General features: G+C 35.7%; 2 protein-coding genes across 9 annotated transcripts; both read left to right on the top strand.

Annotated features, from left to right (window-relative positions):
- Positions 1–581: 581 nt before the first annotated feature.
- On the top strand, positions 582–6149 carry LOC111285984 (glucomannan 4-beta-mannosyltransferase 2-like). Its single transcript, XM_022875728.2, has 9 exons — positions 582–1299; positions 1437–1535; positions 1897–2149; positions 3756–3866; positions 4089–4225; positions 4313–4426; positions 4528–4727; positions 4823–5038; positions 5514–6149. Exons 1-9 carry the CDS (start codon positions 970–972, stop codon positions 5665–5667), a joined length of 1614 nt encoding a protein of 537 aa, XP_022731463.2. The 5' UTR covers positions 582–969; the 3' UTR covers positions 5668–6149.
- A 3559-nt stretch (positions 6150–9708) lies between these two features.
- On the top strand, positions 9709–13303 carry LOC111284953 (splicing factor U2af small subunit B-like). 8 transcript variants are annotated; one of them, XR_016342619.1, is made up of 8 exons: positions 9709–10013; positions 10270–10356; positions 10442–10523; positions 11286–11412; positions 11500–11955; positions 12084–12147; positions 12724–12801; positions 12959–13303. XR_016342619.1 is itself a non-coding variant. In XM_022874103.2 (6 exons), the coding sequence occupies exons 1-5, from the start codon at positions 9777–9779 to the stop codon at positions 11906–11908; spliced, it is 942 nt and encodes a 313-aa protein (XP_022729838.1). In that variant the 5' UTR covers positions 9709–9776; the 3' UTR covers positions 11909–11955; positions 12959–13303. The 8 variants fall into 8 exon arrangements, 2 of the variants coding, with proteins under 2 accessions (XP_022729838.1, XP_022729840.1); XR_016342617.1 differs by having other exon boundaries at positions 12888–13303; XR_016342620.1 differs by lacking the exon at positions 12084–12147.
- Positions 13304–13496: the final 193 nt, after the last annotated feature.

Genomic DNA, 13496 nt, shown 5'->3' with positions numbered 1-13496 from the left:
CGGAGAAAGGAATATGCTTTTTCAGTCAAACAGGTCGCAAACTCAGAATGCTACCAAGAAAATACCAATATTGTGTGGAAAAAAAATTGGGAAATTCAGAAAACTACTTCTCCAGGTTGTGTTTTGTCTGCTGCAATTTTTACGAATAACCTGATGGATGATGATTCTTGCCCTTACAAGGAGTCTTTCCTTTAGAGTTAGGCCCTTCTTCAATCCTCTCCAGATGTACTTTTTTAACTTTTAGGTACAGCAGTTGGTGACATTTTCCTGAAAAAAAGTGTGTTTAATCTTTGGCTTTTGCCATTGGAACATCCAATCAAGAAATGCCACAACATCATAAAAGTGAAAAGAAGTTCATATTCTTGGGGGTTATTTCAGATGAATCTGTTTTCTATAATGACAAAAATGTCCTCTGTAAGAAATTAAACTCCTACTTGTAACCTTGCAAACTGGACTCATAAAAAGTTGACGTTCTGAGCTTTTATGGTCACCAGAAAAAAATTACTCCAAAAGAAGACTAATAGGTGAACTAAGTAAAGTCCAAATGTGACTATAAAAAGACCCTCCTTGTTTTCTCCCTCAGAGTCTCTGCATTTCTCTCTCTTACATTGCCTCATTTCCCATTCTGTTTCTGTTTCTTTTTGATAAAAAGAAACGGAAGCTGCATTGGCTGGCACAGGTTTGTGGAAGAGTTAAGAGGAGGGCTGGCAAGTAACTATTTTTTGTTTTTTCCATTACTTGGATAATTGAAGAGAGGAGGGAGTGACAGATTTGAATTGGGTTCTTACTTTTCTCGTCTTAGTTTAAGGCCTTCTTCCAAGTTATATAAAGCCCCATTTTCCACCACATTGTTCAGAAAAAACCAGTGAGAGATTCTTTTTTTGTGCTTTTCTTGGTTTCTTTTATTTCTTATCCCCTGTTTTTTTCTCTGTTTTCCTCTGATCTGCTGAGTGGGAGAAAGAGGCAGAGATGGCTCAAATTTCACCAAAGCTGCTGATTCCAGAGTCATTTCAAGTGTCGAGAGATGATATTACAGGTCAACTTGGTTTGATTTGGGAGCTAATCAAAGCACCATTGATAGTTCCTCTACTGAAACTCGGTGTCTACATTTGCTTAGCTATGTCGCTTATGCTCTTCATGGAGAGGCTTTACATGGGAGTAGTCATTATTCTTGTTAAGCTCTTCTGGAAAAAACCAGAGAAGCGTTACAATTTTGAGCTTTTTCAAGATGATGTGGAACTTGGAAGCTCAAATTTCCCCGTGGTCTTAGTGCAAATCCCAATGTTCAATGAAAAGGAGGTCAGTGACAGTGTTTTCCCTGTTTACTCCTCGGTGAACTTGCTTCTTTTTGGTATTTTATCTCTGGGTTTCAGAGAACAGGCTCAAACTAAAAAGTTTGGTGCTTTACTTTTTGTTGTTGTTGGTCTTTGGAACAGGTTTACAAGATCTCCATTGGAGCAGCTTGTGGACTTTCATGGCCGTCTGATCGTCTCGTGATCCAAGTACTTGATGATTCAACTGACCCTGCAATCAAGGTAAAAATCTTACAAAAGTCAAAACCAATCACTTTAAACACTCCCCAATACATTTTTCTCTTCTTATTTGTTTTTCATGAATGCATTTTCTCACTTATTTCCCTAATTTCCTCTTCAGTTCCTCACCAAAAGAGAATGCGATTTAAATCACTTAATAATTCAAATCCCTTTTTCTTCATTTCTGCAGCCTTTTGGTGAGCTCTGCATGATGCATTATAATTGTCATTCTCTAACTGTCAAAAACATAAAAGCTCATTTGCTTCTAAAATTTATTTCCTCATCGAATTCTTCAAGTTTCAACTTTCATATTTATTATCCTCAATGATTTTAAAATGAGAAAAAATTGGGGTTTTGATTGCAGCTAATGGTAGAGCAAGAGTGCCAGAGATGGGCAAGCAAAGGCATAAACATAACGTACCAAATCAGGGAAAACAGAACAGGTTACAAGGCTGGAGCTTTGAAGGAAGGATTGAAGCGAAGCTATGTCAAACATTGTGAATATGTGGCCATTTTGGATGCTGATTTCAGGCCTGAACCTGACTTCCTTAGAAGAAGCATTCCTTTCTTGGCCCATAACCCTGACATCGCTCTCGTTCAAGCTCGTTGGAGATTTGGTAAGCCAAACCTAAACCTGAACCTCCCTACTCACCAGTCTTTTCCATTAAACCTCAATTAATTAAAAAAAATTACATTAACATTAATTTAATTAATAATTGCTCTCATTTAATGACCCTTCACTTTCATTACCTTGCTGCTTAAATTTCTCAAAAGTGTCGGTGGTCTTATACGTGGTTTTTTTACGAATTTTTCTCTTTATACCCTGTAATTGGGTTTTGGTTTTTGTCGGCGGAATTGGTTGCAGACTGCTGCATGGAGCTAAGGTTGGGTCCACAAGAAAAACCCACCAATCACGGGTTGTGGACCCCATGGCCTTCGCCACCTTGAGCAGCCGTAGATCTCTGTTCATGGGACCTACATTTGAGAATATAGTATAGTATCGTAACACCTAATTAATTAAACTGGAAACTAGTAAGCAATAATAAGCATACAAAAATTTGATTGGTCGAGCAAATTACACATAATCATCGCTAAAAACGACTAATTCGTAACGCCAAAATCTTCTAGTAATTTTTATGCATTAGACACATATCTCCGTTAGAATATGACTATCAAGAGTCAAATTTTTTATTTATAATATTCGAATTTTAATTTTTGATTATTAAAATTAAAATTAAAATTAAAATTTTTGATTATTAAAATTAAAATTAAAATTTTAATATTTTATGATCACATGATTATTGATTAAATTTAAGTACATGTTAACATCTCAAAATTAAAATGAAAAAGGCATTTAATGATTTGAAGTTTCGTAACAAATTTGTCTACTAGCTTTTTTTTTTCTTTTGTTTCATTAGGAAAATTGTATTTTCTTTCCAACTTAGGTAACAAAAAAAAAAAAAAAAAAAGAGATAAAGGACTAGGATTAAGCTCATAGGTGATTAGCAAGCTTTTTTCTTTGGTTATTAGTAACTTGTATGTGATTTCGGGGGTGGTTTTGTCATTTTAGAATAAAAGAACATGAAATGGTCGGTTTTTGCTCTTTTGATTAACGGCACCTGATTGTACGGATCACGTGGTCGAGAGCAGGATCCCAGCGTGAAGGTTAAAATGACAATTTTAACCAACAGCAGCCACTGCACATCCACGTCATACCTTTTTAAGTGAAAATTGGGACCCAGCTTAGAGGTAAAGTTAAGATGCGGGCATTACTATTTGCCGACACTTGGATATATTTTTCTAAGTACTTTTTTTTTTCTTGAAAGAAAAAATTGTTTATAATTTTTGTGTAGATGCCTGAATTAACATTATAAATAAAGCAGCCATTTGCATAGATTATAGAAGCTACCTCGTGTTTTTGTTACGTGGCACATTGTAATTTGAACCAAAAGAGGACAAAAAAGTCTGAACGGCTTTCATTTTTGTTCGTTTCGTCTACGTTACTAGGATACCGACGAGGGAAATTAACTGCCAATGATGCCTCCAACTAATGTCTTTATCTCAGTAAATCAAAAATCAAATAGAAAAAGTTTGAGAACAACCTAACGTTCGTGATTATTTAATTTTAATTTTACTATATGATACACGTACGTTACTATTAACTCGTTTGAACGCATGAAATTGTCCTGAACAATCTTACTAAATGAATGATCATTGCTGCAGTGAATGCGGATGAATGCTTGTTAACAAGAATGCAAGAGATGTCATTGGATTATCATTTCACAGTGGAGCAAGAAGTTGGATCAGCAACACATGCTTTCTTTGGTTTTAATGGTGAAAGCCCTATTTTATTTTTTTATTTTTTACAGTGGTTTGGTTTTGAGCTTTTTTATTAGTTAGGCTAACCACATTTCTTCTCCTTATTGCATTTATTTTCCTTTCACTTTGGTTGACAAGTGCTACGAGCCTAAGACTCCCTCAAAATTCAGCCTAAGACTCCCTCAAAATTCTTAGTTACTAGCTATAACTTAAAGTGCATGCATGAACCAAATGCAGGAACCGCTGGTATTTGGAGAATTGCTGCCATTAATGAGGCAGGTGGGTGGAAGGATAGAACCACCGTGGAGGACATGGACCTTGCCGTCCGAGCTAGTCTTAGGGGATGGAAATTTGTTTACCTTGGTGACCTTCAGGTATTTCTTTTGTGTGATCAATGTGCAATGCATGGTCCCCTTTAAAGTGTGCAGGTGATTTATTATTCCCGTGTCTTAATTACTTAGGTGAAAAGTGAACTTCCTAGTACTTTCAAGGCATTCCGCTTCCAGCAGCATAGATGGTCCTGTGGTCCTGCTAATCTGTTCAGGAAAATGGTATGGGAGATCGTTCAAAACAAGGTTAGCGTTGCTGTATATAATCTTATATAAGGTTGCGGTTTATGAATTTCCCTTGTTTTCAATCTTGCAGTGTTATTGATTTATTACAATATGTACTGCAGAAAGTGAAATTCTGGAAGAAAGTCTATGTTATTTACAGCTTCTTCTTCGTGCGAAAGATCATTGCTCATATGGTCACCTTTTTCTTTTACTGTGTTGTTCTTCCGCTTACAATTTTGGTACCTGAAGTTAAAGTTCCTATTTGGGGAGCCGTTTATATTCCTTCCATCATCACCATTTTAAACTCAGTAGGAACTCCAAGGTATAGCATACATTATTACAATGATTGATTCTCTTTACATCCTCTTTAACTTGATTGCTATATATAAAAAAGACTAATCGTCTGTGGATTTGCAGATCCATCCATCTACTATTTTACTGGATTCTTTTCGAGAATGTTATGTCATTGCACCGGACTAAGGCAACATTTATTGGTCTCCTAGAGGCTGGCAGAGCCAATGAATGGGTAGTCACTGAGAAACTAGGAGATGCTGTCAAGAAAGCGGCAGATGCTGCTAAGAACAAGACAAATGTCAAAACGCCCAGAAAATTTAGATTCAAATTCACTGATAGGTAAGAACAGTCATCATCGCTCTTAAAGAATTTAAGATTCTTCCTGAGGTCATCTTTTCTTGTTTTTATTTCTTTAAAATACTTCCCACCAAATCTGCATATTATAAGGAAAAAACAATATTTTCCAATTCAATCAAACCCCATAACTTCTAGTGGTCAAATATTTAGTGTTATTTTCTTTCAGTTATTGTAGTTGAGATTCTTTGAGTTGGCATTTTATAAAATAGATAGCAAAGTTGTCAGACATTGTACGTTCTATGGATTTCATTTTTGTTGTAGTTGCGAAAGAGATAAGGCTACTGCCTGCCTAACTTCCCATGATCCGATCGTTTGCTTCTAGCAATAGATACGCCTGGAAACTTAATGAGTTTTCTCTGAATTAAAATTTTGAATAGCACAAGATTATAATATGTGAATGTTATGAAACTATTAATCTATTTCTGAGTAGAATTTCTTGTTATTGTTCTATGAACAGGCTCAACACATTGGAGTTAGGATTCGCGGCATTCCTCTTCCTTTGTGGATGCTATGATTTTGTCCATGGGAAGAACAATTACTTCATATACCTCTTCCTCCAAACAATTAGCTTCTTCATCACAGGAATTGGCTATGTTGGCACCATCATTTAGTGTCACAACGACATTGGCACAATCCTGTAAGCGTTTGTGTTGGTGATCAGTGTTTTTGTCCCCCACAAGATAAGTGGGAGCCGGTCTGCAGCCATTTGACTGCAATTATATTGCTTATTTTTAGCTCATTCAAACAGAAACAGGTCTTTCAACGTATTCAGCACCAAAAGAAAACTTGTCACCGTCTCTCCCTCCAAATCATTCCAGCAAATGAGAATTCACCAGAAAAAAGTGGTGTTATGCCAATATATTATACAGAGTCAAGGACAAAGAAAATACAAAAAGAGCCTGTGATAATAGACAACAGGGAGTGATGTTTGCTTGTAATTGTGAGATTTTTTTTCTTTTCTCTTGTTTCTTCTTTTGGGTTTCACATTTTTTAGTTTTACAAGCTTTTCGAAAGGAATAAAGTGATGGATAGAAGGGTGAACTTTGTAATCACAGTTAATTTATCAAATCCCAGTATTTATATGTTTCTGTTATATCCTTGGTTTGTATCAGATTCTTGTCAATAATTTCTTTCTGGTACCTTTTTCAATTTACTGGATTTCTTTCCAAGACTTTTTAACTGTGGCAATAATTGCAGCATTATTATTAAGATACTAAAAACTAATATTGTAAACTTTTCTCATTAGTCAAGCAAGCCTTGATTTCACGCATCAGCCTTTTTTCCCTCTAACCTTTTATTTAAAACTATTATGACAACCATTTCTGCATTGGGATTCTCTCCCCTGACAACATTTCTTATTGTTTCCTTGCATACATTCCCAGCATTTTCTTAATTTTCTAGATTAATACAAATTTTAAACTATTTCAAATCGTAAAATCATTGCATTTATTAACTTGATTTAGTCAAGTTGATTCATGTAATCAATTTTAAAAAGTAATATTTAATATATCTAAAATTTAAATATTAATATATATAACATTTTCCTCTGCAATTTTTTTTATATAAATAAAATCACTGCATCCATTCATGCAATTACAGCTATAACTTAAATTATACAAATAAACTTCTTGCTAAAGTAACATGATGCCATACATATAAAAATATAATGTGCTTCATTTATGAACAGCTTTTCTTGATTAAACTTAGAGTTTAAGCATTTGCCAGCGTTTTCTCCTTCACTAGGAATCATTATTCCAGTAAGTTTATTCCCTCATGAGCTCCCATTTAGATATTATAACCCGGTATCAGGCTGAATAGCAGATGAAGTTTTTCAGTGTGCTGAGACATAAACATTACCCATAATCATGTCTACTCTTTATTTTTCAGACAATTTATTACTAGGTAGTTACCAGTTAACAAGAAACAGTTTCATTGCTTACCTTTCATGTCTTGTCCCAATCATTTGCGGCTTGTGGGATGCACTATGAATTCTGGATTATCTTATGTATTATATTCTTTTTTTCTTTAACATTTTTTAATACCCTTTTTAGGAATCTAATTCTTTTCATTGATTAAAAAAATCAATATTTTCCAAACATTAAACTTAAATGATCGATGCTCAATTTGTGTTTCTTCTAATAGAAGCCTCATTATCTCAGCTAACCTTTTTGTCACTTATACTTCAACCAATGCCCAATGAGGGAGACATATAGGCAGAGCTAATTTATATTATCCAAAAGGTGAAGTAATAATATATCTGCAACTGGTATATATAATAGAGAGAGTAGGTTAAAGTTTAATTGAGTGAATGAGGAGTCCTGCATTGGCCAAAAAATAATAATAATTGGGAGGCCTGCAAAGACTGTTTTTATAACTTATATGTCAAAGGACTGCTAAAAATAATTGGCCTCTTGGCCTTATGACAGATAATTGAATTTTTAACTGGAGCTCAGAGATTATGGAAACTTCCAAATCAAGTTTTCTGACAATTTGCTTCAAAGAAAAGAAATTCAGAAACAAGGTGCTTCAGGCATTACCTGCCTTGTATAATCAACCGTTTCCAGTAAGAAAATTATAGCCAGAAGCAAAGTGAGAAAAACTTTGTGCAGCAATTAAACGAAGAGAGGACATATCCAACTCGAATGGAAGATGCATTTTGCACCTTTGAGAGGTTGGTTTATTCATTTCAAAAACAATAAATCAAGGTCTGCGAACAATTTATATATCTAATGTTGAAGAAATACTTATCCTTGGCTTGATTTCGATTAAGAAGAGGTAAAGTCTTTTTCCTGGACCAAGCTGTTTCCATGACCAATTGCTGCAAGCCTGCGATTGAAGCATATTGACTTTATTTTTTCCTTTTCTTTGTACAATACAAAACTTTTGTGAATAAATCTTGGTAATTAAATTCGTACTAATTGGTGAGGAAACATACTAAGATAACACTGTAATCTTCCATGGTATAATGAGCCTTACTTTTGCCAACTATACTCTGAGTGATAGTATCAGCAAAAGGTCTAATACATGTATATATATGTATGTATGTATATATTTATAACAAAGAATCAATGAAACCAAGACAAGGTGGCATTATAAATGAAACAACCAAACTGTGTCAGACTGCATTAATTTATCTTTCTCAATTATAATGGGAAAATTCTACCTTTGATTGCGACAAATAGTGGGTGCCCTTGTTTCAGGCACTCATTTGAGCAATTTCTCTCAAGGACCAAAGCTAACGGAGAGCCCTTTTTTTTTTTTCATTTCACAAATGGCCATGACAAGGTTTCGAGGCGACAAATGTAGCTTTCTGTGGCAGTTAGTCACTTAAAAAAAAGGCAAAGATAGTGTGAAGCATAGCAAACTGATAAACTGATAATGCAATGAATGAAGAAAAGGACTGATAATGAAGTGGAAACTAGTTAATTTTCAGCTACAAAACAAACAATTAGTTTAAAATTTCCGTGCTAAGGTTCCCACCATTTTGTCTTGACAATGGATGGAGATTGGACTTCTCAAGCAAACACCAACCAATACAAATGTTACAATTTTTTTTTTTACTTCAGCCGTGCTTGTGCTTTACTGAACAATCCCACTTTCTCTTAGCAGTCTTCATTTTCCAGGGCATTCCCCACATTTTTCCACACCCAACACAGAAAAAGTTCTACATACTCGTACACATGCAAGCATTGCAGTTGTCTCAGAAATTTGCCTCTTTCACTACAGTGTTAATTTTGTCACATGATGTGGGGTTCTTTCAATAATTGGCATTGTAAGAGAAGGGGTGGAGAGGACTATAGGAAAGGGTCATTTCTTTCTAAATCAGTAGTGAATCTGGGGTAAGTCTGGACTTGAATCTGCTCCTCCAAGTCGGTTAATTTTAGTTCTATATCTGATAAACAAATACTACAATAATAATTCTCTGGGATGCTTTAAATGGTTAGTTGGCATGTCTTCTCAACTTGCTGTCTTGTGCTTTGGCTTTTTGGAACTGCCACTTGATGAATCAATTTTAACATTGAGACGTCGGGATCCTTTCCCTCATACAACCCATAATTTGGAAGCTCTTAGGCCCCATTCCCTGAAACTTGGGGTCACCTCTTCATCGTAATATTCCGCAGCATCTACTATCTACTAAGCTCATCTACCATCGACTATCTGCATGACCAGTCTTTGCAAGAGGAATCCTAGAGTTAAAAATTAATATTTCTAGATGATTATTGTTTAAAAAGTTATAAATTTCCATCGAAAAACTTAGAATCAGTATGGTTCTGGCTGATCAGCAATCTGGTAATGCTTGGCTATGGATCTGATAGTCCCTGACACCCAAACCCAGGTCATTCTTCGAAGGAAAGATCATTAAATTAGAGCTTAAATTAAGCCCATAATGAATGAAATATTAAATGGGCCATTGATAGCCCTAGCCCCTAAGAATTCCAATGGGCCTGTTCTTTTAGGCCTAACCAGTGGCCCTGTTCGAGTGATTTCTTTGTAATCCATTAGAAACATCTAGAAGAAAAAAGCCATAATGATCTAACGGCCACAATCTCATCCCTCAAACTCCAATACACCAAATCAAAACCCTTCGATCTCACGCCACACCGTCCGATAATCACCGTCCTTCAAATAATCTTTTTTTCCTTCAAAAAAACGGAAAGAAAAGAGATCCTTTGAGAGAGAAAAGAAGAAAAACGGAGGAAAAGGAAAAGAAGGGAAAAAAATGGCGGAGCACTTGGCGTCGATTTTTGGGACGGAAAAGGATAGGGTGAACTGCCCCTTCTATTTCAAGATAGGCGCGTGTCGTCACGGTGACAGGTGCTCGCGTCTCCACACCAAGCCCAGCATCAGCCCTACTCTCCTTCTCTCTAACATGTACCAGCGGCCCGACATGATCACACCCGGCGTCGACGCCCAGGGTAACCCCATCGACCCCCGCAAGATCCAAGAACATTTCGAGGTAATTCTCCAAAACATTTTAAATCTAAATGTTTTACTCTATGAGTTAGGGTTTAACGATTTAATCAATTTTAATATATATATATATATATATATATATATTTATGTTGGCTCTGTTTGGATCAAGATAAATCGAATGCCAAAAGTTATGCTAAATAGTATAGGAGATATTTCGAATTTGCTTTCCGTTAGATAAAAGCAAACTGTTAATGTAACCAACAAAACAGAGTCTTATATGTTTAATATTAATTTTGCAGGGTTTTTATGAAGATTTATTTGAGGAACTGAGCAAGTATGGAGAAATTGAGAGTCTGAACATATGCGACAACTTGGCTGACCATATGGTAACTGATTTTCCCCCAACGAGTCTTTGGCACTATCTTTGTTTTATGGTTTCATATGTTAATTATACTTCAATTTTATGGACAGGTGGGCAATGTGTATGTTCAGTTTAGAGAGGAAGAACATGCCGCTAATGCGCTCAAGAATCTTAGCGGCAGATTTTATGCTGGTTTGGCTTCTTCTATCTTTATATATACATATAGTTAGTGACCTGAATTGGAACAAATTCTTGTATGGCGAAGTTAGGGCTGGCAATTTGTGTTAACAGGTCATAAGTGTATTGTGTCAAGATAAAGGTATGACAGATAAATGGGTCGACTTGAACATGACACGATTAATTAATTGTGTCAAAGCTCCTGTGACAAACACTACATGTTTAATACATAGGTTACACAATATGACATGGTTAATGTGTTTAAAGACGATTATATACGATGGTAAACCAATTTAGATACAATTGACCTATTTAAACATGAATGTATTTTCATGAATTTCCAATCAATAATTCAATAAATGAATTTAAACGGGTTAGATATAGAGTGATGTAGGTTAACATGTTAATACAATTAATTAATCGTGTACAAGTGCTTTATATACAAGTTAGATTGGTCAATGAGATCACAATTATGACACAAGCATGATTATACAAAACGCAAACCAACTTAACTCTGTGTCATGTCCAAAATAGGCAGGTTAAGGCTAAGTTATATTATTCTTTTGTGTTACTAGTTTCTATCTATTTTTAATTCTGGTATTTTAATAGATGATTATGCTTTTTACCTTACCCTTTTGTATTAGTTTCAATCTTTTCATAATTTGTAATAGATGCTTGCGTTGTTAAGTTGTTTTTTCCATGTTAGTTTCTATCTATTGGTTGTTTTGGAAGTGTATAAATGCTTGTATCACTAAATTGCCTTACTTTTTGTTGCAGGCCGTCCTATCATTGTTGACTTCTCACCTGTGACAGACTTCCGTGAAGCCACCTGTAGGCAGTATGATGAGAACACTTGCAATCGCGGTGGATATTGCAATTTTATGCATCTTAAAAGAATCAGCAGGTGGGCTGTTTTTTCGAATCAGCATTAGCTGTATATGGTCATTGTTTTAATAGGTCTAAATATTTTCATTGTATTAATGTTCATTAGGGAGTTGAGGCGCCAGTTATTTGGGAGGTCGAGAAGGAGTCGAAGCAGAAGCAAAAGCCCTCACAGGCATCGTAGTAGCCATGATGAGCGCTCTCATGGTGGGCGTGGCCATAGTAGGCGGTATGATGATAGGGATAATTATTATGATAGCCGTCGCAGAAGGCATAGGAGTACCAGTCCTGGCCATCGGAGAGGGCGGAGCAGAAGCCCTGGTGGAAAGAGGAATCGTAGCCCAGTCCGTGAAGGCAGTGAGGAGAGACGTGCTAAAATTGAGCAATGGAACCGCGAAAGGGAACAAGAAAAAAATGCGAACAATTTCGATGAAGATGCTGCCAATAATAACAATGAGAATGGTAACAATGGATATGTGCAGAATGATGATAAGCATTACCAGCAGCTGCAGGAGTAGAATCCACTACTGGGAGCCCATTAATCCTGGTTAAATCACTCTGCCCGGTTTGTCCCTCAATGTTCTTCTTTCATTATTTTTCTTTTTTTCTTTTATCCTCAGAAGAACAAGAAATATTTCTACTAAGACCCAGCATTCAGTAAATATAGCTTACTGCCCATTTTCCACTGTGCAGGTGGTGTGCAGGTTCACAATTCTTTGATATGGAATTTGAAATTTGTTTTGCCTTTTGCATTTAGGTCCATGCCTTTTGCAACTACTGTCATGGTGCTTGATTGTGTGCTTGACTACATCACTATTTGAGAAATTTTGAACTCATGTCCCTTTTTATTCGGCCTTCCAATTAGCTTCATTCTTTTCCTAACTTTTTTTGCAATTTCTCGTTCTGTCTTTCTTTACCCTACCACATTTTTCCATGATATTGCTTTCTCTTCAATTAACTTCAGTCTTTTCTAAGTTTGTAGAAGCTTAAGGCAATTAATTAAGAAAGAGAAGTTTGCCTGAAGCTGGGTATGGATGGTTAGCTAAGCAAGGTTTTAACATTTAAGCGAATCAGAATACATATACTCTGTTTTACTCTCCTCCCCCGAAGCTCTTGTTTTGGCCTTGATTTCCTGTGTTCTTTCAATTTTAACGTGACCACTACTATTTGTTCCATATTTTAGTAGGGAATGGGAGATCATAATTTATACTATAAGGCAAGTCTATGGAAAGATATTATCTTCTGCCTTAAATTTTTATCTTAACCTTCTGTTGTGGGCAAAAATGCATGCATTAAAGCTTGTTTGTGTATGTTTGTGTTCATAAATTTACAGTCAGGTACCCTGTGACCACCACACTTCCAGGCTACTGAACGATCAAAGTTCATGGTTCTAAATTGGGTTTTGTTTCCTGTAATCTATCTCTACATCAAACTCTTAAGTCTTAAATTTACTTATAGGAAAAACTGTTATCTTATGAATGATATTGAGTTTTGCAGGTTCAGGTATTCCTGCTTCTCGGGATTGAGGCATTATTTTAATAGCAGCTTATCATGGAATTTGTGTACAGGTTGTCCGTTGGGTGGCAGAAAAACTGGTGGTTTAAAGGATTTCTTGGGTTAAACTTACAGAAGTGAAAAGAAAGTAACCGCAGCCTCTCTCAACTCTACTGCAAGTACATTGTAGTTGTTGGTGATCAGATTGTGTCTTAACAACAAAGCTAGGAATAGGAGTGTTATTGTTAGCGGGTCTCTGCTTAATTTTGCTTGACTTTGGATTTTATATTTAGTTCTTGACAGACGGGTTTGGTTTGGTTTGGTTTTGTTTTGTTGGATCGTCACAATCATATTTTATGTTGTTAGGACTTTGAAATGGATCTGTTTTGAAAACGAGGAAACCAAGAAGTATTGGAGCATAGGTGTTGTTGAATCGAATTATGATATGACTTATTAGCACACCAAAAAAATTATTGGTTTAATATATAAACTTCAGAATTCTGGATTTCTTTTATTTATTTTCCCTCTTTTGAACCTTGTGCATTTGGCAATGATTCAATGAAGGCAGCTTTTAGATCAATATATAGGAAAGGAGTTTTTATTTTCGGCTTA

The sequence above is a fragment of the Durio zibethinus genome, chromosome 6 (assembly GCF_047325235.1).
Source record: "Durio zibethinus cultivar Kanyao isolate XHJ-2024 chromosome 6, ASM4732523v1, whole genome shotgun sequence".
Lineage (NCBI taxonomy): Eukaryota > Viridiplantae > Streptophyta > Magnoliopsida > Malvales > Malvaceae > Durio > Durio zibethinus.
This window is presented reverse-complemented; position numbering and strand designations above follow the sequence as displayed.

Excerpts from the sequence above, each read along its gene's own strand:
- LOC111285984 (XM_022875728.2), top strand. The coding sequence starts at position 970 with ATGGCTCAAATTTCACCAAAGCTGCTGATTCCAGAGTCATTTCAAGTG. Across the intron at positions 3,867-4,088 it reads TGCTTTCTTTGGTTTTAATG|GAACCGCTGGTATTTGGAGA; the intron begins GTGAAAGCCCTA and ends AACCAAATGCAG. Across the intron at positions 4,728-4,822 it reads AACTCAGTAGGAACTCCAAG|ATCCATCCATCTACTATTTT; the intron begins GTATAGCATACA and ends GTGGATTTGCAG.
- LOC111284953 (XM_022874103.2), top strand. The coding sequence starts at position 9,777 with ATGGCGGAGCACTTGGCGTCGATTTTTGGGACGGAAAAGGATAGGGTG. Across the intron at positions 10,357-10,441 it reads ACAACTTGGCTGACCATATG|GTGGGCAATGTGTATGTTCA; the intron begins GTAACTGATTTT and ends TTTTATGGACAG. Across the intron at positions 11,413-11,499 it reads CATCTTAAAAGAATCAGCAG|GGAGTTGAGGCGCCAGTTAT; the intron begins GTGGGCTGTTTT and ends AATGTTCATTAG.